Genomic DNA, 25587 nt, shown 5'->3' with positions numbered 1-25587 from the left:
CCCTGGTGATTGAGGTTCTCCTTGAGGGCATCGACAACTTGACTGCAGATGAAATCTCTGTACGGCAGATGGGCAGGAATATGCTGGAAATGGCCCTGAGGGACACTGAGTCTTGTCTGACAGATGTAAGCGCCCCGGGGCTGGATTACCCTCCCCACCAGCCCCGTCAGGCCCGGTTCTTCCCTCCTGCTCTAACCCAGCTCTCTGGGGCACCTGGAGCCATTCCAAGGCAGCGGAGGGATGGGAAGGGCAGCAGCTGCAGTGGATGTTTGGGCATGGCTGCACTCCAGTGGCAGCAGCATCCTTCTCTGTGTCCTCTCCAGGTGCCAAACATCATGAGGGGAATCCACAAAAACATGGAGTACATCCACAGGGAGGAAGCCTGGCACATCCTGGTCCAGCTCCTTCTCCTGTTGACCCAGTGGAGGCCCAGGGAAGCAGTCAGGAGCCTCTTGGAGATCTCTCCAATGTGTGACAGGTACTGGTCGTGACAGCATGGAGAGCTGCCCAAGCCAGAGCCCCACCACCACGTTTCTCCCTGCCACAGGGGGAGCCCCCCTCCTGCCCCTCCTCCCTGCCCAGGCAGGGCCCCCCGGCCCCCCAGGGGATGGGGTGGGATGGGGCAGGGCTGCAGCAGCGATGCTGAGCCAGCGCTCTGGGTCTGCAGCGCTGCCCTGGCCATGTGGGGGGCCATGATCTCCCTGCCGAAGACTTTGTGGAACGTCTTGACGGAGCTGCTCGACGTGCTTCAGGACCAGAGGGTGCGCAGGGTGTTCAGCTGTGCCACGGAGGACGGCTTCATCTTCCTTTTGTCTGTGAGTGACCGTGCGCCCTGCAGGGCTGTGCCTGCATTCCTGGGAAAGAGGCACAGCCCCTCCCCTCCTCCCTGTTTCCAGACGGGCACCTCCTGGGGTACACATGGACACAGCCCCTCTGCTTCCCTCCTGCGGCGTCCCCTGCGCGGATCTGCAGCCTGGACACCTGAGGCCGGGCCAGAGGAAGGGGCAGAGGGATTGCTGGGGCCAGGCCTTCAGCACAGCCTGAGGAGGCTTCAAGCCTCCGCCCGTGCCTCGCGCCTCCTTCGTGCCAGAGAGGCGCAGGGAGCCCAGCAGGCTCTGCTCCTCTCACTGCTCTCTGTGTTTCAGCGGCTGGTCTGCAATGACGTTGGAGCAGAGGAGTTTGCTGCCCTGTATAAAGCCCAGAGACACCTGAGGCATCCGAGCCCAGTGATGCTCTCACTGGCGCTCAGAGCCCTCGTCATGCTTTCAGAGAATCCCCAGATGGTGAGTGGGATGCAGCCAAGTGGAGCCGTACTGGCGGCTGGGGCCCGGGGCGGTGGGAATGTGCTGGCTCGGCATGGGCTGGGGGTCACAATGGTGGGTGACAGAGGGAAACAAATCCATCTGCCCCTTCGGGCTGGTCAGAAAGTGGGGTGGCTGAGCAGCTCTCCTGCACTCCCTTCCAGTCCTCGAGCTCTCTCCGCATCCCCATCAGCAGCCACTGCCTGCCAGGAGGTGCTGCAGCCTCTCCTGTCCCACCTGTGGGGAAGCTGAACGGCAGGCAGCTGCTCGGGGCTATTTTTGCCAGTGTGGTCTTTTCCCCCTTCACAACAAGAAAACCGTTGCACACAGGCCAGAAAAATGACGGTCCTGCTTCCAGATGTGATGGAGAACCTGCAGGACACCAGCGGCGATGACAGGATGAAGGCCTTGCAGCTCCTCAGGAACGTGATGGATCCCATACCGAAGGAGGAGGCCAGGCCCATGGCTCTGCCGCTGACAGAGAAGCTCCTGCCCCTCTTTGACGACGTAAGGAGCCGTGGGGGTCTCAGCCCCGCAGGGTGCTCTGCACTGACGCTGCCCCTCAGCGCGGCCCAGGCGGCAGCAGACGGGCAGGAGGACTCTCCTCGCTCCTCCCGTGGGGCCGTTCGGGGCTCAGGGCTGTTCAGCCTCAGCTGCAGCTCTGCCCCACAGCCCTGGTGCTGGGGATCCGGCCACGGAGTGTCCACCCTTGCAGCCGCCGCGCTAACACCCTCGCTCGCCGTGGGCAAGAAGTGGCTGTGGCTGAATTCCCCTGTCCTCCTCCCTTGCAGGAGCACAGCGAGGTGCGGCGGCTCTCCATCATGCTCTTCGGAGATGCTGTGAAGGCAGTGGAGGGGAGGCGCAAGAGTAAGATGAAGAAGAATGTGCAGAGGGCCCTGATCCCGCTCTTCTTCCACATGAACGATGAGATGGAGAGCGTGGCCAAGGTGCGGTGAGCAGGGACCAGGGCGGCGGGGAAGGGCACGTGGACACCACTGGGGTGGCCTTGGTGTGCGGGTCAAGGGCTGCTGGATGTCAGAGCCTGGGAATATGTCCCCCCAGGGTCCCACCGCTCCCCTCGTTCCCTGTGCTGGTCCCACCATGGCCGGCTGCAGCGGAGGGTGAGGAGCTGGGGTCCCCCCACAGCCCCTCTCTCCCCATTCTGCCCTCCCCCAGCCCAAAGCCAGGGTCCCAGCAGCACTGGAGTCCCTGGCACAGACATTTCCCAGCCCTGCCCTGCCTCCTCCAGCAGGGTGAGGAGAGACGGCTTGTTCCCCAGCCAGGGGCAGGGAGAGCGGTTGGAAGGGAGATAGAGCCAGAGGGGGACCCACCCTGCGTCCCAGGATCAAAGCTCGGCCCACTCGCAGCACAGAATGAAGGAGTGGGACAGCCAAGTGTCCTGCTGGAGGATGAGCCAGCAGTGGCCCAGGTGGCTAAGAAAGCCAATAGCATCTTGGCTTGGATCAGAAACTGCTTGGCCAAGAGGACCAGGGCAGTGATTGTGCCCCTGGACTCAGCACTGGTGAGGCCACCCCTCGAATCCTGGGGTCAGTTCTGGGTCCTGCACTACAAGAATGACAAGAAGGTCCTGGAGCACGTCCAAAGAAGGGCAACAAACTGGTGAAGGTGCTGGAGAACAAATCTTACGAGGAGCACCTGAGGGACCTGGGGGTAGTTTAGCCTGGAGAAGAGGAGGCTGAGGGAGACCTGATCACTGTCTACAACTGCCTGAAAGGAGGTTGTAGAGAGGTGGGTGTTGGTCTCTTCTCCCAGGTGATAGGATGAGAGGGAATGGCCTCAAGCTGCATCACAGCAGGCTCAGGTGTGACATTAGGAGAAACCTCTTCACCGAAAGGGCTCTCAGGGACTGGAATGGCTCCCAGGGAGGTGGTGGAGTCACCCTCCCTGGAGGTGTTTAAACGCCAGGCAGATGAAGTGCTCAGGGATATTGTTTAGTAGTGGATAGGTACGGTTGGTCCTGATGATCTCAAAGGTCTTTTCCACTTAGGGATTCTAGGATTCTGTGATACATGGGAGGTGCTGCTGGCTCCGTCCTGCCCTGGTATCTACAGGACTCCAGCCCTGGGCTCACATGGCTTTGCTCCTCAGCCTGCCCCCACCCCTGGCTGCAGCTCTGCAGCTCTCTAGGATCTCTGTTCTGATGGCCGGCGGTGGGAGATGCCTGAGGTGGCGGCTGCCCCATGTTCCTACCCTGGGCACGGAACCCAGTTCTGGCTCAGACCCTGCTGGCAACAGCTCAGAACCCAGATGAGAGGAGGAGGAGGATGCCAGGTCTCCTTCCCTGGGCTGTGCCAAAATCTTCCAGCTTTTGCTTCTCTGCAGGCTTCCAAGGACACCCTCCTGGTCTGCTCAGAGTTCCTGGGATGGAGGAAGCTCAGCCGCCTGGCCCAGACATATCAGAACCCTGAGATGGGAAAGTGCTTGGTGAGGAGAACCCCGAATCCCCGGGCTGGGCTGTCCCCCATGCCTGTGAGCCCAGAGCCAGTGCCTGCCTCCTCCTTCCCTGTCCATGAGCACACAGACCCCACGGGCTCTTCTCCAGCCCCACTCCCCTTCTTGTCCTGGATGCTGAAGGAGATGCTGGCCCAGCCCAGCTCTGGCAGTGGGATGGGGGTTGGGGGTGGGATGGAGGGTGTGGGGTCTGGGCACACCCAGGCTCTCTCTGAACCTCAGCTGCGGAGCATCTCGACCAGCCCTGTGTTCTTGTGCTCCACCTAGCTGGACTGCAACAGGAGCCGAGTGGATAAATTCCTGCACCAGAGCCTGCCCTACCTGCAGAACCCTCAGGCCACCTTGCGTGTGACGGCCATCTCATTCCTGGGTGAGCCACAACCCCGGGTCCCTTTCCAATCTTTGTCCTCGCTAAGGTCTCTTCCAACCTAAAGCATTCCATGCTTCTAGGACTTTTTCCAAGGGCACAGAGTGATAGGATGAGGGCAATGGCTTTCAACTGGAGGGCGGGGAGGAATGTAGATCATACTTTAGGAAGAGATTCTTCACGATGAGGGTGGGGAGGCCCTGGCTCAGGTTGCCCAGAGAAATTGTGGTTGCCCCATCCCCGAAGATGTTCAGCGCCAGGTTGCTGGGGCTTTGAGCAGCCTGGTCCAGTGGGAGGTGTCCCTCCCCACGGCAGAGGAGTGGATCTGGATGGGCTTTGCGGTGCCTTTCAACCCAACTCATTCTACGGCTCCATCATTCTAACTTGCCATCAACTAAACCCCCAAGATCCCATCCCTGAAGATACTCAAGGCCAAGCTGGATTTGGCTCCACTTGATCCAGTGGGAGGTGTCCCTCCCCATGGCAGGGGGTTGGAACTAGATAGGCTTTGAAGGGCCGTCCAACCCAACCCATTCTGTGATTCTCCTGGCAGCCTGGCACCAGTCCCCACCTCTGCACTGGCAGCACGGGACAGCCCGATGACTGCCAAGAGCCCTGGTTGCCCCAAGGAGCACCCACCATGCCGGTGGTACTGGGAGGCAAGCTGCATCCCAGCACCTTGGGCACTGCCCTTCCCGGGATCACCCTGCCCTGGGGCTGGGAGCGGGGAGTGCTGGGGAGCAGAAGGTGTGACCAAGTTCTCTTTCCAGGTCTGGCCGCACGGTGCCTTAAGAACTGGAGCTCAGAGGATCTGCTGGAGATCTGCGATGGTGAGGAGGGGCAGGGCTTGGGCTGGTGGGGCAGGGCTTGGGCTGGTGGGGCAGGGGCAGAGCCTGGGAAGAGCTGCCATGCTTGGTTCTGCTCCAGGGAGACGCTTCGGGGCAGAGGAACGTGTCAGGGGCAAATGGGCCATTCCCCAGCACGAGCTTCCAGCTGCCCTCTGTCTCAGCTGCACCTCCTGGCCAAGAAAAGAGATGACCAGGGCTGGGAGGGTCTGGGGAGACTCCTGGGGGTCTCTGCAGGCAGTGGAGTTCCTCTCCAAGGAGACCTTAGAGGAACATTCCAGCATGAGAAGGGGCTCCAGGATAGCTGGGGAGGGGCTCTTGTTCCGGCAGTGCAGGGATAGGATGAAGGGAACAGTTTTGAGCTGAAAGAGGGGAGATTGAGACAAGACCTTAGGAAGAAATGTTCTCCTGTGAGGGTGGAGAGGCCCTGGCCCAGGCTGCCCAGAGAAGTCGTGGCTGCCCCATCCCTGGAGGCATTCAGGCTAAGTTGTATGGGGCTGAACCAGCTGGAGGTGTCCCAGCCCATGGCAGCGGGGAGGAACTGGATGGGCTTTAGGGCCCTTTCTGACCCAAACCATTCCATGATTCTCTGATTTCTGCTTCCTGCCCTTGCAGCCCTCCTGCCCTTGAAGGAGGACCCAGATCCCTCGGTCAGCTCCCAGGCAACTGAGACCTCAGACATGCTGTCGAGAAAGAGGCCCACTCCAAGATGGAGGCTGCAGTGGCTGCGCTGGTGGCCCTTCTGAACCGTGGAGAGACCGAGTTGTCCTCCCAGAGTGGATGCGTTCCTATATATATTGTCTTTAATAAAGCTGAGGAACAAGCTGCGTCCCATAGTGACTTCTCATGGGAGCGCCCCAAGTGTCCCTCCTTGAGCACTGCATGCAGGCTTGGGCTCCATGGGATAACAAGGATCTGAAGCTCCTGGAGAGCATCCAGAGGAAGGCATGGAGTTGGTGAAGGGTTTGGAGAAGAAGCTGTGTGAGGAGCAGCTGAAGTCATTGGGTCTGTTCAGCCTGGAGGAGACTGAGGGGAGACCTCATCGTGGTCTGCAGCTTCCTCAGAAGGTGAGGAGGAGGAGAATCATAGAATCATAGAATAACCAGGTTGGAAGAGACCCACCGGATCATCCAGTCCAACCATTCCTATCAAACACTAACCCATGCCCCTTAGCACCTCATCCACCCGTGCCTTAAACCCCTCCAGGGAAGGGGACTCAACCCCCTCCCTGGGCAGCCTCTGCCACTGCCCAATGACCCTTTCTGGGAAAAATGTTTTCCTAATGTCCAGCCTAAACCTCCCCTGGTGGAGCTTGTGGCCATTCCCTCTTGTCTTGTCCCCTGTCACTTGGGAGAAGAGGCCAGCACCCTCCTCTCTACAACCTCCTTTCAGGGAGTTGGAGAGAGCAATGAGGTCTCCCCTCAGCCTCCTCTTCTCCAGGCTAAACACCCCCAGCTCTCTCAGCCGTTCCTCATCAGGCCTGTTCTCCAGCCCCATCACCAGCTTCATTGCTCTTCTCTGGACTCGCTCCAGAGCCTCAACATCCTTCTTGTGGTGAGGGGCCCAGAACTGAACACAGGATTCGAGGTGCGGTCTCACCAGTGCTGAGTCCGGAGGGAGAAGAACCTCCCTGGACCTGCTGGTCACGCCGTTTCTGATCCAAGCCAAGATGCCATTGGCCTTCTTGGCCACCTGGGCCACTGCTGGCTCATGTTCAGTCGCTGTCGACCAACACACCCAGGTCCCTCTCCTCCAGGCAGCTTTCTAGACAGACTTCTCCTAGTCTGGAGCTGCTCAGGGTTGTTGTGCCCCAAGTGCAGGACCCGGCATTTGGCCTTGTTAAGCCTCATCCCGTTGGTCTCAGCCCACGGATCCAGCCTGTTCAGATGCCTTTGGAGCCTCCCAACCCTCCAGCAGATCCAGCTTCCACCCAGCTTAGTGTCGTCCCCAAACTTGCTAAGGGTGCACTCGGTGACTTCATCCAGATCATTGATAAAGACATTGAACAGGGCTGGACCCAGCACTGAGCCCTGGGGAACACCACTTGTCACTGGCCTCCAGCTGGAGTTAACTCCATTTCCCACCACTCTCTGGGCCCTCCATCCAACCACTTTTCCACCCAGGAGAGTGTGCGCCTGTCCAGCCCAGAGGCTGACAGTTTCCCAAGCAGAATGCTGTGAGAAACTGTGTCAAAGGCTTTACTGAAGTCCAGGAAGATCCATCCACAGCCTTTCCCTCGTCCAGCAGCCAAGTCACTTTGTCATAGAAGGCGATCAGGTTAGTCTGGCAAGACCTGCCTTTTGTGAACCCGTGTTGACTGGGCCTGATCCCCCGGTTCTCTTGCATGAGCTTCATGATCGCACTCAAGATCACCTGCTCCATGACTTTCCCTGGCCCTGAGGTCAGACTGACAGGCCTGGAGTTTCCTGGATCCTCCCTGTGGCCCTTCTTGTAGATGGGCACAACATCAGCCTCCAGTCCAGTGGGACTTCCCCAGTCTTCCAGGACTGTTGGAAGATGATGGAAAGCGGTTTGGCCAGCACATCCGCCAGCTCCTTCAATACCCTTGGGTGAATCCCATCCGGCCCCATAGACTTGTGGGTGTCTAGTTGGGCTAGCAAGGCTCTGACCACCTCCTCTTGGATCATGGGAGCCTCCTTTGGCTCCTCCAGCTCCTGGGTTTGTACACAGACGGAACGACTTTCTTTACAATTAAAGACTGAGGCAAAGAAGGCATTAAGTACCTCAGCCTTTTCCTCATCCCCTGTCACTGCTGTTCCTTCTGCGTCCAGTAGGGACTGTATGGTCTCCCTAGTCCGCCTTTTATTATTTATATATTTATAGAAGGATTTTTTATTATCTTTCACAGACTTTGCCAATCTGATTTCTAGCTGAGCCTTAGCCCTTCTGATTTTTTTCCCTACACAATCTCACTTCCCTCCTGTAGTCCACCCAAGAGGCCTGTCCCCTCTTCCAGAGCCCATAAACGTTTCTCTTCTGCTTGATATCACTCAAGACCTCTCTGTTCAACCAAGCTGTTTTTTTCCCCTGACGGCTTTTTTCCCGGAAAAAAATAGCTTCAGTGGGTGCTCGTAAGCTCCTGTCCTGATCAGGAGTCGGGCTGGGAGGGAGCAAAACCCTGCCCTGAGGACACGTGCAGTGAAGACACCACCTGCCTCCTCCAGATCCTGCTGGAGAGTGAGTCCAGAGTGTGCTTGGCCTGGACAGCAGAGAGGTCTCCTCGGAAACAGGGCAGCATCACAGAGGACGACATCACTGAGGCCACGGACAGAACAATATTTTGGGTTGGAAGGGACCTCAAACATCCATCTGGCCCAACCTCTCCCTTCCATGGGCACCAACACCTTCCACTCAATCAGATTCTCAAAGCCCCGTCCACTACCAATGATGGGGCATCCACAGCTTCTCTGGGAAACCTGATCCAGTGTTTTAGCATCTTTATCATAAAAAGCCCCTTCAGATATTGAAAGGCTGCAATAGGGTCTCCTGGGAGACTTTTCTTCTTGAGCCTGAACAACTCCAGGTTTTCCCTGACCCAGGTGCAGGACCCTTCACCTGCCCTTGTTGAACCCCATGAGGGTCACACGAGCTCACTGCTCCAGCCTGCCAGGGTCACTCTGGGTGGCATCCCTTCCCTCAAGGGTGTCAAGGATATTTGGACAAGAGCTTCATAGCACGAGGATCCAGCATATTCAGACACCCCTGCTAGAAGGATTTGGGAACGTTTGTGCTGGAAGGTTAAACAGCGCCCAGGCAAGGGAATGGGATTCCCTGCTCTTGTAAACTGGGAGATGCTCACTGGCACAACGTTGGCCTGTTGCAAGCAGGGCACTTTCAAAGACTTCTGGACGTTCTTCTGGAGTTGCCATGGTCATGGGAGCTGTTTGTGTGCAGCCAGCTTGAGAGTGAGAGAATTCATCAGGGTCTCCCCTTGCAATTAGTCTTGGGGCACTGAATCCCCTCCCTGTCTCGGAATCTGCTGTGTAGCCTCCACGCTGGCTCTGCCCGAGATCCAAATTCATGGACATCGGTTTGTAGCGTGCCAGGTGGCTGTCGAGGAGATGCAGTCGGTGCTGCTGGGGGCTGGCTTGGAGAGAGCTGCTCCTAAATCCTGGGGGGCCTTTTCTCTCAAATCCCATCCTTTCCCCAAAATTCAGTAACCTGAAAACTCTTTAGACGACCTAAGGGTCTCCAGTGGAAGAGAACTCTGTGTCTCCACAAGTGACACCCACCTGGGGTTTCACAGGGGAACAGAAGTGGTGCTGAGTTCCCTACAAGTGTGAAAAGGCACCTCCCTGAGCATGTGATCCTGAGATCCAGAAAAGACTCGGCACCTCATTGTGCAGCTGTGCTGGGTTCAACTCGCAGTAGACATTGAACCCAAGGCATAAACACGTCTATCGATTCCTTTCATGGATGGTGCTGGGTTTTCATTCATAAGTGCAGAAGCTTTGCTGATGCCACACGGGAATCTGTTTGTTGTGCCCTCTGCAATTTTCCATCTCTTTTTGACTGATATAGTGGGAAAATTTTAGATTTTTGGTATCTCTTGTAACACCCTCCTGGGTCCGGGTCCGTGGCTGTGCCTTTTCTCTTGAGATGCTCCTCAAATCTCAGCCCACCCAACTGATCTGACCGAAACAGAAAGATTTCTCTCCCTTCTGCTGTGGAGAAATGCCCCTGCCATGTCTGCAGGGATTCCCTTACCTCCCTGAACTCTCCTGTGATGCCCCCAAATGGTTCTCACTAGCCCTCAGAAAATACCCTACAGGGCACCAGAGCTCAGAACACTCTTCCTGAGCAGCAGTTACTTGATTGTTGGGGTTTCTTTCTCCATTTCTCTCCCGGCATGTGTCTGGGAAGCGTGCAGTTTGTCCTTGCAGCCCCAGTGCCCATCGTGGTACAGAGGACCCTTCCGCATCACTCTGTCTCTCCTTCTCCCAGGCTCCCCTGGGTTGAACTGGAGAAGATTGTTCAGCTGGGGCTCCAGGGATCAGTCAAATGTGCAGCCAAAGCTCTGAGCTGAAGTCAGGGGCTGGGAGACAAAGCCAGCTGAGGGGATGGGAGCTCCTCATGGGAAAAGGATGCCACGGAGTGAGAGACTCCAGCTCCCAGCACACCATGGGGTGAAGGTCCAAGCTCCCAGCATTCTCAGAGATGACGGACTCCAGCACCCAGCCTGCCGTGGGGTGAAGGACTTCATCTGCAACCACAGAATCATAGAACGGTTTGGATTGGAAGGGACCTTAAAGATCATCCAGTTCCAACCTCCCTGCCATGGACAGGGACTCTTCCCACTGAACCAGGCTGCTTAAAGCCCCATACAACATGGCCTGAACTCTTCTGGGGAAGGGGCATCCACAGCTTCCCTCAGCAACCTGGGCCAATATCTCACTATATTCATCAGGAAGAATTTCTAATGTCTAATCTAAACCTCCCCTCCTCCCCCAAATTAAAGTCATTCCCCTCATCCTGTCACTCCATGCCCTTGTAAAAATTCCCTCCCCAGCTTTCCTGGAGCACCCTGCAGGTACCCAAAGGCCCCTGTAAGTTCTCCTTGAAGTCTTCCAGAGGCTGAACAACCCCAACTCTCTCAGGCTGTCCTCATAGCAGAAGTGATCCAGCCCTCTGATCATCCTCATGGCCTCCTTGGACCTGTCCCAACAGTTCCATGTCCTTTTTACGCTGGGGATTCCAGAGCTGCATACAGGACTCCAGGCTGGGTCTCACAAGAACAGAATAGAGGGGCAGAATCCCCTCCCTCACCCTGCTGGCCACGATGCTTTGGATGCAGCCCAGGACACCGTTGGCCTTCTGGGCTACGAGCACACAGTGCTGGCTCATGTCAAGCTTCTCATCAATCTGCACCCCAAGCCCCTCTCTGCACAGTTGCTCTCAGTCACGTCATCCACCAGTTCGTGGTTATTATGGTTGGTACAGAACTATTTGCACTTGTGTCACTGGGTGTCAGGTGAGCACCTACTTTGTGCAGGTGGAGCCCTTACAGAAGCGTGTCTGACGCTGATCAGAGCTGGCCTGTCTCGCAGCATCTCTGTAATACAGTGGGATCTCCCTGGTGCAGCACTTCCAAGCTGGACCCTTCCTCCAAAGGGGCCTGGATTGAGTTAGGAGTCACCAGTTTGTGCCGACGGAGGCTTCTAATCAAGCGTGGTTGGCAGTATCTGAGCAACTTCCATAATAACGGTGACTGTAGCAAGAAGAGAAATTGAGAAACCACAGCTGGTGGCTCAAAGGAAAATTCAAAACTTGTTTGGGGGTGGGGAGCAAGGAGAGGAGCAGAAAATAAGCAAATTCCATCAGTGTTTAATTTACAGGAGCAGAAAAGGCTTCCCTGCACCTCCCCCTCCATGGGTCCCAACCCTTGTCTGTGCCCAATGACAGCGCAAAGAGGGAGGTGGATCTGAGAGGTCAAACACCAACTGCTCGTGCTGTTTGTGCTCCAGAGCACCTCAGAAAAGAGCATGGAGAGAAAGCTTAGGATGGAGATGCATGGAGAGGGAAAAGCACTGAGTCGCATCCATCCACTCTGGGGATCTGCATTTGTACTGGTGTGGACCCTGTGCCTAAAACACTGGATTCTGACCAAGGAAACCTTCAGCAATAACCATTAACGCAAACAACCCTTCCTGCCCTTGGGTGAGGCTCAGGCGGTCCTTGATTTCCTACTCTGAACCCCAGCAACCTACAGTCAGTCCTTTCAGAGTGTCCAACAAAGCCAGGATCAGGACAGTGAGGCCTTTTCCCACTAGCATCCCCAAAGCAGAAAAGCTACAGAGAAGCAACAGCATGAGTTGAAGCAACCGTCGGCAAATCCAGGCACTGTGGGATGATTCCTTCGGTGAGACACGTAGGACTGTCCGTGTGGGGAGAAACAGAGGAGCTACTGCATGAGGAACTGCCCGTCTGCAGCCTGGGTATCTCAGTCACAATCAATAGTGTCGATAAGAAATGGAAAGTGATTCATTTGACCCAAAAGTCTGACTTGGGCTGCACAGAGACGTTCCTCCAGAACACAAGGAAGCAGTGGGCAGTCCCTTATGCTCCCAAGTCTTCAACTGGTATGACAAGGTTATAGAAGGATGCTCATCAGTCCCGGTTGTGCTGCCTCTAGAACCACATTTGGTTTTTTCTGGTTCTTTTGCCGTGGTAACCTTGGAATGCTATGAAATGACTCGTGTGATCACACAGGTGTTGAGGTGGGAAGATGGGGTAGGGTCAGGGCCAGTTGTGGGTTAGTCAGCGTTTGGGTTTCGGTTCAAGTGAGGGTTCCAGAGAGGATTTAAGTTTGTATCTGAGTTTCTGAGGAGGCCCTCACCCTCTCCCCCATCTCCATAAAGAGCACATTGGTTTCGTCAATATTTAATTTCTTCTCCACCAAGTTGAATTCCTTTCCTTGCAAAAATGTATCAGCCCAAAACGGTACTGACAAAGCTCTTCGCTGTCAGGTCTTTATCAGACTTTTGTCACCACAAATTCAGCTCCTTTTGATATGGAACTGAAGAGCTTTCTACTCCAAGCACAGATTTTGATCATCTTTCTTGTTCTTCAAAAGGATGCTGTTCAATGATGGATGCTTGCTAATTGATGCTTGCTGGACGGATGCCAAATCACTACTTGCACTCACTGCACTGTGGAGGAGGAAACACCTCACTCTTACAGCACCAGGTTCTCACAGCCTCCTAACCCCCACCCAGGAGCCATGCAAGTGTTTTTCCAAAGTCCTACCCTTGGCATTGCCCGTTCTCACATCCCACTGCTCAGGAAGAGTCCTAAGGAATGAGAGAGGGACAGGATCTCCCTTCCCAAGGTCTGGGGGTCAGGGCTTATCCACTTGGTTAATGGGGTCAGGGCTTGGTCCTTTGGATTAATGAAACACATCCAGGCTGACTCAGCGTTAGAGACACCTTTACCCTGCTTTTCATCACTGCCTCCAGTTTTCTGCTCTAACTGGGCCCTGGAGATGCTTTCTCAGCAGTGCCCTCAGTGGGACCCATTAACACTACAAGAAACCTTGGAGCTTGAATGTGAGTTTTACTTCTTGAAAGGTTTGTTCTACTTCCTCTCAGGGTGTGAGATTCATGGACTCAGCATCCAACCCACCAGAGGGGTCATTAAAATGCCCTGGGCTGCTCCTCTGCTGCTGAGCTGGGCTGGGCTCCTGGGACTGAGGGAGCTCAGGGCAAGTGGACAGAGCTACAAAGAGCGAGCTCTGGCGAGGAGCAGCTCCTCTGCAAAGACAGCAGGGAGAAGGGAACTCCCAGGGTTTCTCATGGAGAGACCAGCAAGGCAGAGGGAGCTTAAAGGTGGTCAGGAGGATGACTGAGGGCTGACTGGAGGAGAAATCTTCACAGTCCTTGACATGGTAAGTCTGGGTGCAGGACAATTTTGCTGCAGGGAGAAGCTGTGGGTGCAAGAGGCACCTCCTGCAGGAGAGCGTATTTTGCTGTCCAGAGGTTGCTGCGTCGATCAGGACCATTCCAAATCACCTTAGAAAAACTGAATGGACTGTTCAGTGGAAAGGACAAGGAAGGGATTTGGGATAGGAGTCTCCCAAACCACCTTGAGCCCCTCCTCTGCCTATGGACCAGCATCACCTCTGCTGGCCCCACCAAGTTGTTCTTCCCTCTGGAGCCTCCAAACAGGACCACGTGCCCAGGCAGTGCCCTGCAAACAGGCAGGTTTGTGTAGGGGAGTGCCAAGGGGCTGGGATGGGGTTTGTGAGCAGGGAAAAAACGTGGGACAGGGAAACACATCACTGGAGGAAAACCTCCAGGCAGCAGGGATAGGATCAGGGAATGAGGAGAAACTAAAGCCAGAAAGGTTCTGGGAGGGAGAGTTTACATCCTGTGTTACAGAGATGCCCTTCAGAGAAGCACAGAGATGGTATGAGACACAAAATGCTGTTGGGCGTGTGAATGAGCTGTGTGTGTCCTAGGATGAAAGTGGGTGCTGAGACCTTAGGAAAGGGTGAGACATTGAGTGGTGTGAGGTGGACATTGAGTGGTTTGAGGGTAACACGGGAGTGTGATTCCCCTCGATCTCAGAAACGTGCAAGCCCAGGGCAGCTGGGAACAAGAGCAAGGACAGAGCAGTTCCCCTCCCTCTGCACTGAGCCAGACAATGCTCTCACCTCGCAGGACTCCCTCTTATCTCTCTGAGTGCAGCAGAGGCGCTGATGGAGGCGGGGGTAGGGGGAAGGGGGTAATGAGAAATTACTTTCATTTGGCTTAGAGAAGGCTCCCTTAACTTGTCACTGTCCTTTCCTCCCTCAACAGTGCCCAATGCCTAGATGCAGCAGATGTCCAACAGCAGCTCCATCACCCAGTTCCTCCTCCTGCCATTCGCAGACTCACGGGAGCTGCAGCTCTTGCACTTCTGGCTCTTCCTGGGCATCTACCTGGCTGCCCTCCTGGGAAACGGCCTCATCATCATCACCATCGCCTGGGACCACCACCTCCACACCCCCAGGTACTTCTTCCTCCTCAACCTCGCCCTCCTCGACATGGGCTCCATCTCCACCACTGTCCCCAAATCCATGGCCAATTCCCTCTGGGATACCAGAGAAATCTCATATGAAGGATGTGTTGCCCAATTCTTTCTGTTTGACTTCTTCATTTCAGCAGAGGTTTCTCTTCTCACAGTCATGTCCTATGACCGCTACGTTGCCATCTGCAAACCCCTGCACTACGGGACCCTCCTGGGCAGCAGAGCTTGTGTCCACATGGCAGCAGCTGCCTGGGGTGCTGGGTTTCTCTCTTCTCTGCTGCACACGGCCAGTACATTTTCCCTGCCCCTCTGCCAGGGCAATGCTGTGGACCAGTTCTTCTGTGAAATCCCGCAGATCCTCAAGCTCTCCTGCTCACACTCCTACCTCAGGGAAGCTTGGCTTCTTGTGGTCAGTATCTTAATAGTCTTTGGCTGTTTTGTTTTCATTGTGGTGTCCTATGTGCAGATCTTCAGGGCTGTGCTGAGGATGCCCTCAGAGCAGGGACGGCACAAAACCTTCTCCACGTGCCTCCCTCACCTGGCTGTGGTCTCCCTGTTTATCAGCACGGGCACTTTCACTGACCTGAAGCCCTCTTCGATCTCCCCATCCTTCGACCTGGTGGTGTCATTTGTCTACTCCGTGGTTCCTCCAGCAGTGAACCCCCTCATCTACAGCTGGAGGAACCAGCAGCTCAAGGATGCAACGTGGAAGCTGATAACTGGATTTTACACTGAAGCAATGAACTGCTGAACTTCTGCTTCACTGCAGTTATCATGTGACTCACTAAAGGTGCACACTGCCTTATTTTATTGATGGTGGTGTTGGGTTTTTTTAAGTTTACATTCTCATCACCTTTTTAATTCACTCTCTTCTTTCCATTTGTAACCAAGTAACTGAGTAAACAGCAACCCATGCTCTCTGTATTTCATAGAATCATAGAATCACCAGGTTGGAAAGGACCCACTGCATCATCAAGTCCAACCATTCCCATCAGTCACTAAATCAGACCCCTCAGCATCTCGTCCACCCGTCCCTTAAACTCCTCCAGGAAATGTGACTCAACCCCCTCCCTGGGCAGCCTCTGCCACTGCCCAATGACCCTTTCTGGGAAACATTTTTGCCTGATGTCCATCCTGAACCTCCCCTGGAGGAGCCCGAGGCCATTCCCTCTTGTCCTGTCCCCTGTCACTTGGGAGAAGAGCCCAGCTCCCTCCTCTCTACAACCTCCTTTCAGGGAGTTATAGAGAGCAATGAGGTCTCCCCTCAGCCTCCTCTTCTCCAGGCTAAACACCCCCAGCTCTCTCAGCCGTTCCTCATCAGGCCTGTTCTCCAGCCCCCTCACCAGCTTTGTTGCTCTTCTCTGGACTCGCTCCAGAGCCTCAACATCCTTCTTGTGCTGAGGGGCCCAGAACTGACCCCAGGATTCGAGGAGCGGTCTCACCAGTGCTGAGTCCAGAAGGAGAAGAACCTCCCTGGACCTGCTGGTCACGCCATGTCTGATCCAAGCCAAGATGCCATTGGCCTTCTGGGCCACCTGGGCCACTGCTGGCTCATAAAATCATAGAATAACCAGGTTGGAAGAGACCCACCGGATCATTGAGTCCAACCATTCCTATTAAACACTAAACCGTGTCCCTCAGCACCTCGTCCACCCGTCCCTTAAACCCCTCCAGGGAAGGGGACTCAACCCCCTCCCTGGGCAGCCTCTGCCAGTGCCCAATGACCCTTTCTGGGAAAAATGTTTTCCTAATGTCCAGCCTAAATCTCCGCTGGCGGAGCTTGAGGCCATTCCCTCTTGTCCTGTCCCCCGTCCCTTGGGAGAAGAGCCTCCCTCACCTGGCTGTCGTCTCCCTGTTTGTCAGCACTGCAAGGTTTGCCCACGTGAAACCTCGCTCCATCTCCTCCCCATCGCTGGATCTGGTGGTGGCAGTTCCATACACAGTGGTGCCTCCAGCAGTGAACCCCCTCATCTACAGCTTGAGGAACAAGGAGATCAGTGATGTAGTCTGGAAATTCATGACTCAATGTTCCTAAGAAGCAATAAAGTGCTCCTCAGCTTCTGCCTAGCAGTTCTCATGTAACTCCTCCCAGGCAAAGACAGTCTTTATTTAATTGTTGTTTGTTTCTTAATTCTAAAATCTTTACCCCCTTTCTTATTCACTTTCTGCTTTTTTTACTGACTGGGTGTTTGTTTGAATAAGGAGCTGAGATCCTGTGTATTTAAGCAAAATAAAGGACCCTTCATTGGCTTCTGTTTTCCTGAGTTCTTTCCCCCAAGGCCTCTCTGGAGCTGCAGGAACAGGTCCTGTGGTCATGGGTGGAGGGGACAAACAAGCAGGCAGCTAAATTGGAACAGAACTTCAGCATCCAGGCCAGGATGGCTCCGTACACAGCCTGGAGTGAGTGACAAAGCACTCGGGAAACAAATCCGATCTGAGCGAAGGAGAAGGGGGCAAGGCTGGCACAGTTAAACAAAAACGGGACCACCTGGGCTGGGAACATCTCCCACGTGGAAAATAAGCAGGAATCCTGGGATCTCCCAATCCTAGGATGCGTAAGATCTCCCGATCTCCCAATCCTAGGATGCGTAAGATCTCCCAATCTCACACACAGAGCAAGGAGCAGGCATCTCCCGATGGAGAGACCACCTGCCTCCTCCAGATCCTGCTGGAGAGTGAGTCCAGAGGGTGCTTGTCCTGGACAGCAGAGAGGTCTCCTAGGACACCGGGCAGCATCACAGAGGATGACATCCCTGAAAGAGGCTTTAAAAGATAGAAATGAGTTTTAGAACCTATAAATAAGGGCTTGGCCTCTAAAACTAAGGTGTTGGAACTCCAATATTAACCTTTGGGCTTTAAAATAGAGGCTCCTAACCTTGGGTTTTAGACACAGAAAACGAGAGTTTAGACCTTCAAAATGTAACTGTGGGTCCCAAAATGTCTATGGGTCCTAGAAAACAGGTTAGAACCCTGGAATTGAAGATTTCAGCCCAAAACATGAGACTTCTGCACTAAAAGGATGGGCGTGGTGCTACAAACTTGTCTTTTGATCCCTCAAGGGATGAGAATCTCTTGCTTCCAAGAAATGAAGCTCTGGTCCTGAATGCAGGGCTTTAGGCACTCCAGTAGAGGCTTCGAGCCATCAAGGAGGGGGTTGGATACTTTCCATGACAGTCTGGAGCTTCAAAAGGAGGGTTTGGGTCCTACCAGTGGTGCTTTGAAAGTGAAACTGAGGCTTTGAGCCAGGACCTCGGGTTTCATGCCCTGAAATGATGCTGTGGTACCAAAGACAACAGCTTTGCAGCTTGAAATATACCTGAGAGGCTAAAAATGAGGATCTGGGCCTTTACAACTGCAAACAACTCCAAAAATGAAGCTTTGTTCCCGGAAAAGGAAGCTTTGGAAGCTAGAAAGGAGCTAAAAATAAGGCTTTGGCCCATAACACTGAGGTTTCGGACATCCAGAATCAACTTTGGTCCTTAAAAATTATGCTCTGGGACAATGAAATGTGTCTGTAGACTTAAAAAACGAGGGTTGAGACTCAAAATGTAACTATGGGCCTCCTAAGAAAAGCTATAAGTGTTAAAAGACAAGTTGGAACCCTAAAATCAAGGATTTCCACCCTAAATATGAGACTTGGGGCACTAAAGAGATGGGTGCAGTGCTACAAGTTAAGTCTTTTGTCCCTGCGAAGGAGACAAACCTCTTGGTTCCTCTGTTGCCTCAAGAAATGAAGCTCTGGTCAAAACTGCAGGACTTTGGGTGCTCCAATGGAGGCTTCAGGCTGTAAAGGGGGAGGTTGGATCCTTTATGTGAGAGTTTGGAGCTTCAAAAAGAGCCTTTGGGCCCTACAAATGTTGCTTTGAAACTGAAATTGCATCTTTGAGCCCCGACATCAGGTTCTTTGCCCTAAAAAGATGCCATGGTAGTGAACAGGATGGCTTTCAGCCTAAAAATGGGACTTGAGAGGCTCAAAAAGAGGATTTGAGCCCTCACAGTGAGGCTTTGTTGCCTGAAAAGGAGGATTTGGGAGCTAAAACTGAGCTTTTGAACCCTGTTAGAGGCTTTTGTCTCCAACATGGAAGCTGTGGACATAGAAAACCAGACTTTGTGCCTTAAAAATTGTGCTGAATAGTGCTGAAGGCTGAAGAGCTTTCCCGAGGCATCAAATCTGCTGAGTTTGAACCCCCAGGGGTGCAGAATCCCCCGCTGCCCTGGAGTCTCGGCCAAGGCTTTTCCCCTCCTGTCCATCCCAGAAGGATCCTGCTCCTCTGGACGAGAAGCTGGATGTTCCCAGGTGTCACAGGAGCTTTGGCCAGGTGATAGCTGCGTTCATGGAGCCGTCAAGTGCCAAAGTCCTTTCTTTCAATCGTGGCCTCGGTGCCCTGTTGACGTCTAAACTGAGCTCTCTTGTTCCCTAGGTTTTTCTATGAGCATAAAATAGAGACCCACTTAGCAGGCTGCCCCAAGCAGGAGGTGGGAAGTGATGTAAATTGCATTGGGTTTGGTCTCTCTTTATATTCCTTTTATCTTTTTTTCTTTCGTCTATTAATCTATTTTTACCTTGGCCCTCAAATGAAAGAAACATCTCCATGGAGAAGCACGGACAGAGAGCTGGCCAGCTGAAGTTTGCCCTGAGGAGGTGGACGTGGGCACCAGAACACTTGCTCTTCCTCACTAACAAGAGACCTCCACCAATCCCATGCCCTTTCAAAAGGGATTTCACAAAGAAATATTGATCTTCTCCTGGAACTTCCTCAGCCTGCAGAAGAGAAGGCATCGGGGGGACGTTATAGAGGCCTTCCCGTACCTGAAGGGGTCACCAAGAAAGCTGGCAAGGGACTTTTTCCAAGGGCATGGAATGATAGGATGACAGGATGTGGCTTTATGGCCTAGGGAAGATTTAGATTAGACATTAGGGAGGAATTGTTCACAAAGAAGGTGGTGAGGACATGGCTCAGGTATCCCAGGGAAGCTGTGTGTGCCCCCTGCCTGGAGGGGTTCAAGGTCGGGCTGGATGGGGCTTGGAGCAGCCTGGTCCAGTGGGTGGTGTCCCTGCCCAGGGAAGGGGGGTTGAAACTGGATGGGCTTTAAGGTCCTTACCAACCCAAACCATTGTATGATTTTGAAACTTCTAGAAAGTTTCAGATAAAACGTTTTTCTTAGGTGCACTTTGAAATCTTCCTCTGTAACCACACTGGGAAATGACTACAAGGAGCCATGCGAGGCTTGAAGACTTGAAGAAAACAACAGGAAGAGAAAGAGCTCATTAAGGCTTTCTGTAGGTTAATGAGATCCAGGAAGGAATTGCTGATGAGTCCTTGAACCTCAGCTGCTGAGAGGAGATGGAACAAAGCTCTCAAGAAGTCAAAAGCAAAGCTCAAAGTTTCTTGAAGTCTTAGTTGCTCTCAGTGAGCATCGTTAGTGACAAAGGCTCCCCAGGGACTCATTAGAGCCGAGAATTGGAGGCCATGATTGCAGGAGGACAAAGGCGCCGTGCAGGCAGCTGTGATGCTGAGAAAAGCCTGGGTTCACTTGGTGAAGCAGAAAGTCCAAGCCCTGACCCCCAGGCCCTGGGCAGGGAGATGTGGCTTTGACTGCAATGATGTTGGTGCCATGAGCCTTCTCACATTGCTGAATTGAAGTGGAAGCAGTTATTCCATGTGATTCCAAATACAGGCCTGTAGGGTTCCTTGAGATGCCAAGGCTCTCACACAGCTCCACGTGCACCAGAAGAGTTGGGGGATAGAAGGGTAGGGTTATTAATGTGCTGGATCGTAGAAGAGTGGCAGAAAATGCGTTTGTGAGAAAGATCATGTCAGAGAGGAGTCGAGTCATTGAGGTGCAATACAGAAGGACAGATGGTTCATAGAACGTTCAAATCATTGTGGATCATAGAATACTCAGGTCATGGAAGAGTCAAGTCATACGAGTGTGAGAGTTTAGTTGGGTATTGGCAGTGTTTTGTCATGGAAAGGTCATAGAAGAGTTTGCTCATAGAAGTTTCATGGAAACATTGAGGCACAGAAAGTGTGCGTTGTAGAAGCATCAGGATATAGAAAGACTGCAGAAGTATCGCATTATAGAAGAGTTATCCAAGAGTCATAGAATTGTCAGTTCATAAAGGAAGCGTCTCATATGAGTCAGGTCATAGAGTGTCATAGAGGGGTCAGGTCATAGAAGGGTTTGTTAATGGTTGGGTCCTAGAAGAGTCGGGTCACAGAAGCATCTGGTCATATATTGGTCATAGAAGTGTTGGAGCATAAATGATTCATGTCATAGAAGAGTCACAGAAGACCTGGATCGGAGAAAGTCACAGCACTGAAGAGTCAGAGAGTAGCTGGGTCATAGAACGGTTTGTTCATAGAAGGCTTAAGTCATAGAAGGACCTGGTCATGTAAGAGATGGTCGTGGAAGAGTTTAGTCATAGACAAGTCGGCTCGTAGAGGAGATATAGAAGAGCCCAGTCACAGATGGTCCATAGAAGAGTCAGCTCATAGAATATTTGAGTCATAGAAGATTTGGGTTATAGAATATTTGGGTCATGGAAGAGTCGACTCATAGAAACTTGAGTCGGGTCATAGAGGGGTCATAGAAGTGCCGGTTCACAAAAGGCTTAGGCCATAGAAGGGCCGTGTCATAGATTAGTCGGGTCATAGAGGAGTCGGGTTATAGAAGAGTCAGGTCATAGAAGAATTACAGAGAAGTCAGGTCATAGAAAGTTACGGAAGAGTCAGAGGAGAGTTGGGTCACAGAAGGCTTGGGTCACAGAAGGCTTGGGTCATAGAAGACATTTTTTAGAAGTGTTGGGTCATAAAAGACTCATATCTTAGAGGATTGGCGTCATAGAGGGTTGGGTCATATAAGAATTCAACTGTAGAAGGTTTAGAGAAGTGTTGGGTCATAGAAGGATCAAAGAAGATTTGGGCTATAGAAAGATCAGGTCATAAAAGGGACAGAGAAGTGCTGTTTATAGAAGAGTCTGGTCATAAAAGTTTCATAGAAAGTTTGGGTCATTTAAGGGTCATAGAGGAGTCTGGACATAAAAAAATTCAGGTCATAAAGAAGTCTTAGAAGGGTCATATAAGTCTTGGGTCATAGAAGATTCACTAGAGTCAAAGAGGGCTCAGGTGACAGAAAACCTGCGTCCTAGAAGAGGTGGCTTATGTAAGTGTCTGGTCATGGGAGAATCAGACCGTGGAAGAGTTGGGTCATAGAAGGATGGTGAGACATAATTTACCAAGGGAAATAAAATCCCCTTCTCTTTCAGACACCCAGAAATGGGATCCTACTAGACAAATTCTGGGGCAAAGCCTTTTGCTCCCCTACTCATCCACTGGCCATTTCTGATGTGGCAGTGGTACCAGCGGTCAGGGAGTTCCAACACTCTCCATGACCTCTGGAAGATGATGGAGACACTGTGACATCTTCCTGTTCCCTCAGCTCCCTGCGATGCTGCCCCTCCTGTCTCATAGACTGTGAAGAATTCCTTTTGCCCAAGAGATCCCTGACTTGACCTCTACCCACTACTGGTCAAACTCCTCCAGAGTCCTACCATGAGTCACAAAGCCCTGTGAGACCTTGATGGGGAAGGCAGGGACAGAGGACACAGTGAACCTCAGATCTGTCTACACCTGACCCTTCTAAATCCAGCAGTGCCTACGCAGGGTATTTTTCTTCTTTAACTGTTCCTGAAGCAGCAAAATCTCATCATGGGTCCTTGAATGGACTTACAAGCTGAGACTCAGTTTATCTGGAGCCTTGCAGTGCTTGGAAGATGCTGTCCTTGACTACCATCTCTCCTGAGCTCTGTGACCATGTCCCAGCTCTGTCTCCCATGGGAATGGCTCCAGCTCCTCCTGCCTGTGCCCCTGGCTGAGGCCATTGCTGCCCATTAGGGCTGAAGCCCTGAAGCTGTGGCACCAGGCAAACTCATCCCTGCCATGAGGAAACCACGACCAAGGGTTTCAAGACCCTGTGTGCGCATAAGCTTTGCAGAAGATGTGTCTGGGGGAAAGGGAGCTGAGTGTCTTCCCAGCCCCAAGTCTAAAGACCTCGGATGAAATGCCTGAATTCACTCCGTGGGACAGATCCTCCTACTTTGGAGAAATGATTTCGTTCGCTGTCACCTTTCTGAGGTCCTGTCTAATGGTGCGACAAGAAATTGATTCTCATTCCCTGTTATTTTTCTAACAGGAGCAATGACACTGCAGGACAGAAGTGTGCCTGCCCAGATGATGAAGGAAGCATCAGGGATGGCTTCAGCCTGTTTCTCAGAATGTTCCCCTGGAGCCCCAGGGACACCTCGAGGGAGCCCAGAGGGAGCAGAGAAAGCGCTGCCTTGGGCTGCTCCTCTGCTGCTGAGCTGGGCTGGGCTCCTGGCAGGCAGGGAGCTCATCATGAGACAGGAGATCATAAAAGAGCCAGGTCTGGCCAGGAGCAGCTCCTCTGCAAAGCCCAGCAGGGCTGAGGACACTGCCTGCAGGCAGCGAGGGGACAGGAGGGAGCAGAGAGAGGGGAAAGGCAGGTGGGGTGGCAGGAGAGAGGAGGCTTCATTTGGAGAAAACTCTTCACAGCCCTTCTCCAGGTGAGTCTCTGAGTGCAGGACAATGCAGGTGCGGTTGCTGGAGGGATCTCCTAAAGCCGGCACAGCCACAGCCTGTGGGATCTGTCAGGAGGGCTCTTGCATTAAAGATAAGGAACTTCCCAGACTCTGTGTTTTCAGTTCCCTGCACCTGGGGAATTTGGTGGGAGAAATGGAACCAGAGCCTTTCATGCTTAAACAAGTCACTGAGACTCCTGAGCAGTATCCTTGAGCGGTCAGCAGGTCCGATAGGAGCCTCCGAATATGTCTCCAGCTGGTCCTCTGCCCATGGACAGCAGCAGCATCACCTCTGCTGGACCCATCAGGCTCAGTCTGTTCCATCCCTTTCTGCTTATCAACAAGACCCTACGTCCAGCTTAACCCGGGCAGATGTTTGTGTAGGGCCAGGGGGATGCAGAGAGGGTCAGATGGGATCTGTGAGCGCTGACAGGGAGAAGGCATGGGACAGGGAATCAGCTCCATTGAGGAAAACCTCCAGAGAGAAGGGATAGGATCAGAGATGGAGAGGAAACTTAAACCAGAGATGTTGCTGTTGTTCTCTTGTTCTCTCTGCCAGTCTCTCTGGGGATGGGAGTTGCAGAGTCAGGCACTGATCTTCTGTGCGGCTTTGGGCAGTGCATTCCTGAGGAATTAATTATCTCGTCTGCACTAAGATATCCTCGTTAGGACATTTGGCTTTTCTTGAGTTTTCCTCGCAAGCACTATGCTGCCCTCACAGATGCAAACCTATCCCGTCACACCTTTAGGCATTCGAAACCTCTAAGCCTGCTACCTTCTCAGCTCCTCATCCCCGGCAGCGCAGATGCTGACAGGCCCTTCTGCACCAGGAGCAGTTCCCCTGGACAACGCTGAACCCCAGCAGTGTCCCCTGTCCCCACCGTCCCCATGTCCCCTGCTGCAGAGCAGGGCTGACTCCTCGCAGCCAGCGGGCAGAGGCTCTGCTCCTCCCGGCACATTCAGCCGGCACCGAGCAGGGCTCCAGGCTCAGAGCTGAAGGAAGGGCTGAAAAAAGGTGACAAGGTGTGAGCAGGAGGGAGGGGAAGGAGAAATGGCTTTGATTTGGCTCAGAGGTTATCCTAACTTGTCACTGTCCTTCTCTCATATGACAGTGCCCCATGTCTGGAGGCAGCAGATGTCCAACAGCAGCTCCATCACCCAGTTCCTCCTCCTGCCATTCGCAGACTCACGGGAGCTGCAGCTCTTGCACTTCTGGCTCTTCCTGGGCATCTACCTGGCTGCCCTCCTGGGAAACGACCTCATCATCATCACCATCGCCTGCGACCACCACCTCCACACCCCCATGTACTTCTTCCTCCTCAACCTCGCCCTCCTCGACCTGGGATCCATCTCTACCACTGTCCCCAAATCCATGGCCAATTCCCTCTGGGACACCAAGACCATCTCCTACTCAGGATGTGTTGCCCAAATGTTTCTATTTATTTTCTTCCTTGGTACAGAATATTTTCTTCTCACAGTCATGTCCTACGACCGCTACGTTGCCATCTGCAACCCCCTGCACTACGGGACCCTCCTGGGCACCAGAGCTTGTGTCCACATGGCAGCAGCTGCCTGGGGCACTGGGTTTCTCTCTGCTCTGCTGCACACGGCCAGTACATTTTCCCTGCCCCTGTGCCAGGGCAATGCTGTGGACCAGTTCTTCTGTGAAATCCCCCAGATCCTCAAGCTCTCCTGCTCACATGCCAACCTCAGGGAGGTTGGGCTTCTTGTGGTTAGTTTCTTAGTAGCTTTTGGCTGTTTTGTTTTCATTGTGGTGTCCTATGTGCAGATCTTCAGGGCCGTGCTGAGGATTCCCTCAGAGCAGGGACGGCACAAAGCCTTCTCCACGTGCCTCCCTCACCTGGCTGTGGTCTCCCTGTTTCTCAGCACTGACACGTTTACCTACCTTAAGCCTCCCTCCTTCTCCTCCCCATCCATGAATTTAGTTGTGTCATTTCTCTATGCAGTGGTAACTCCAGCACTGAATCCCCTCATCTACGGCTTGAGGAACAAGGACCTCAAGGATGCGCTGCGGGAACTTATAACTGGACAGAGCTCTGATGCAATAAATTCCTGACCTTCTGCATAGCAGTTCTGGTGTTACTCATGGCTGGTGTTACTGCCTTCTATATTTTTATATTTCTACTTTTTTTTTTTTAACTTATGATCATGTTTTCAACTCTTTTTGAGTTCGTTGTGGGTTAGGTAATGACAACCCACACTATTGTAATCAAAATAAAGCCACTGCAGCACCTTGTCTCTTCCTCTGACCCTTCCTCCAAGGCTTTCTGGAGCTTCAGGAACAATTCCTTTGCTCATGGCTGGAAAAGAAGAAAGTCCCAGCAGGGCAGCACTGCCAGGCACCAGCACTTGATCCCCCAGAGCTGTTCTCTCTCCATTTCCACACTCTCCTTCTCCCCCCTTGCCTTGCTGTAAGGCCTGAGGGCTCTGAGCTTGGTCACAGCCATGCTG

General features: G+C 53.2%; 2 protein-coding genes across 2 annotated transcripts; both read left to right on the top strand.

The window, feature by feature from the left end:
• The first annotated feature begins 14250 nt into the window (after positions 1-14250).
• LOC138732657 (olfactory receptor 14A16-like) lies at positions 14251-15264 on the top strand. Its single transcript, XM_069879298.1, has one exon. It carries the CDS (start codon positions 14317-14319, stop codon positions 15262-15264), a length of 948 nt encoding a protein of 315 aa, XP_069735399.1. The 5' UTR covers positions 14251-14316.
• Positions 15265-24250: 8986 nt separating this feature from the next.
• Positions 24251-25192, top strand: LOC138732634 (olfactory receptor 14A16-like). The gene has a single exon (XM_069879275.1). It carries the CDS (start codon positions 24251-24253, stop codon positions 25190-25192), a length of 942 nt encoding a protein of 313 aa, XP_069735376.1.
• The last annotated feature ends 395 nt before the right edge of the window (positions 25193-25587 follow it).

The sequence above is a fragment of the Phaenicophaeus curvirostris genome, chromosome 34 (assembly GCF_032191515.1).
Source record: "Phaenicophaeus curvirostris isolate KB17595 chromosome 34, BPBGC_Pcur_1.0, whole genome shotgun sequence".
NCBI lineage: Eukaryota > Metazoa > Chordata > Aves > Cuculiformes > Cuculidae > Phaenicophaeus > Phaenicophaeus curvirostris.
Note: the sequence above shows the minus strand (reverse complement) of the source record. Positions and strands in the feature narration are given on the sequence as shown.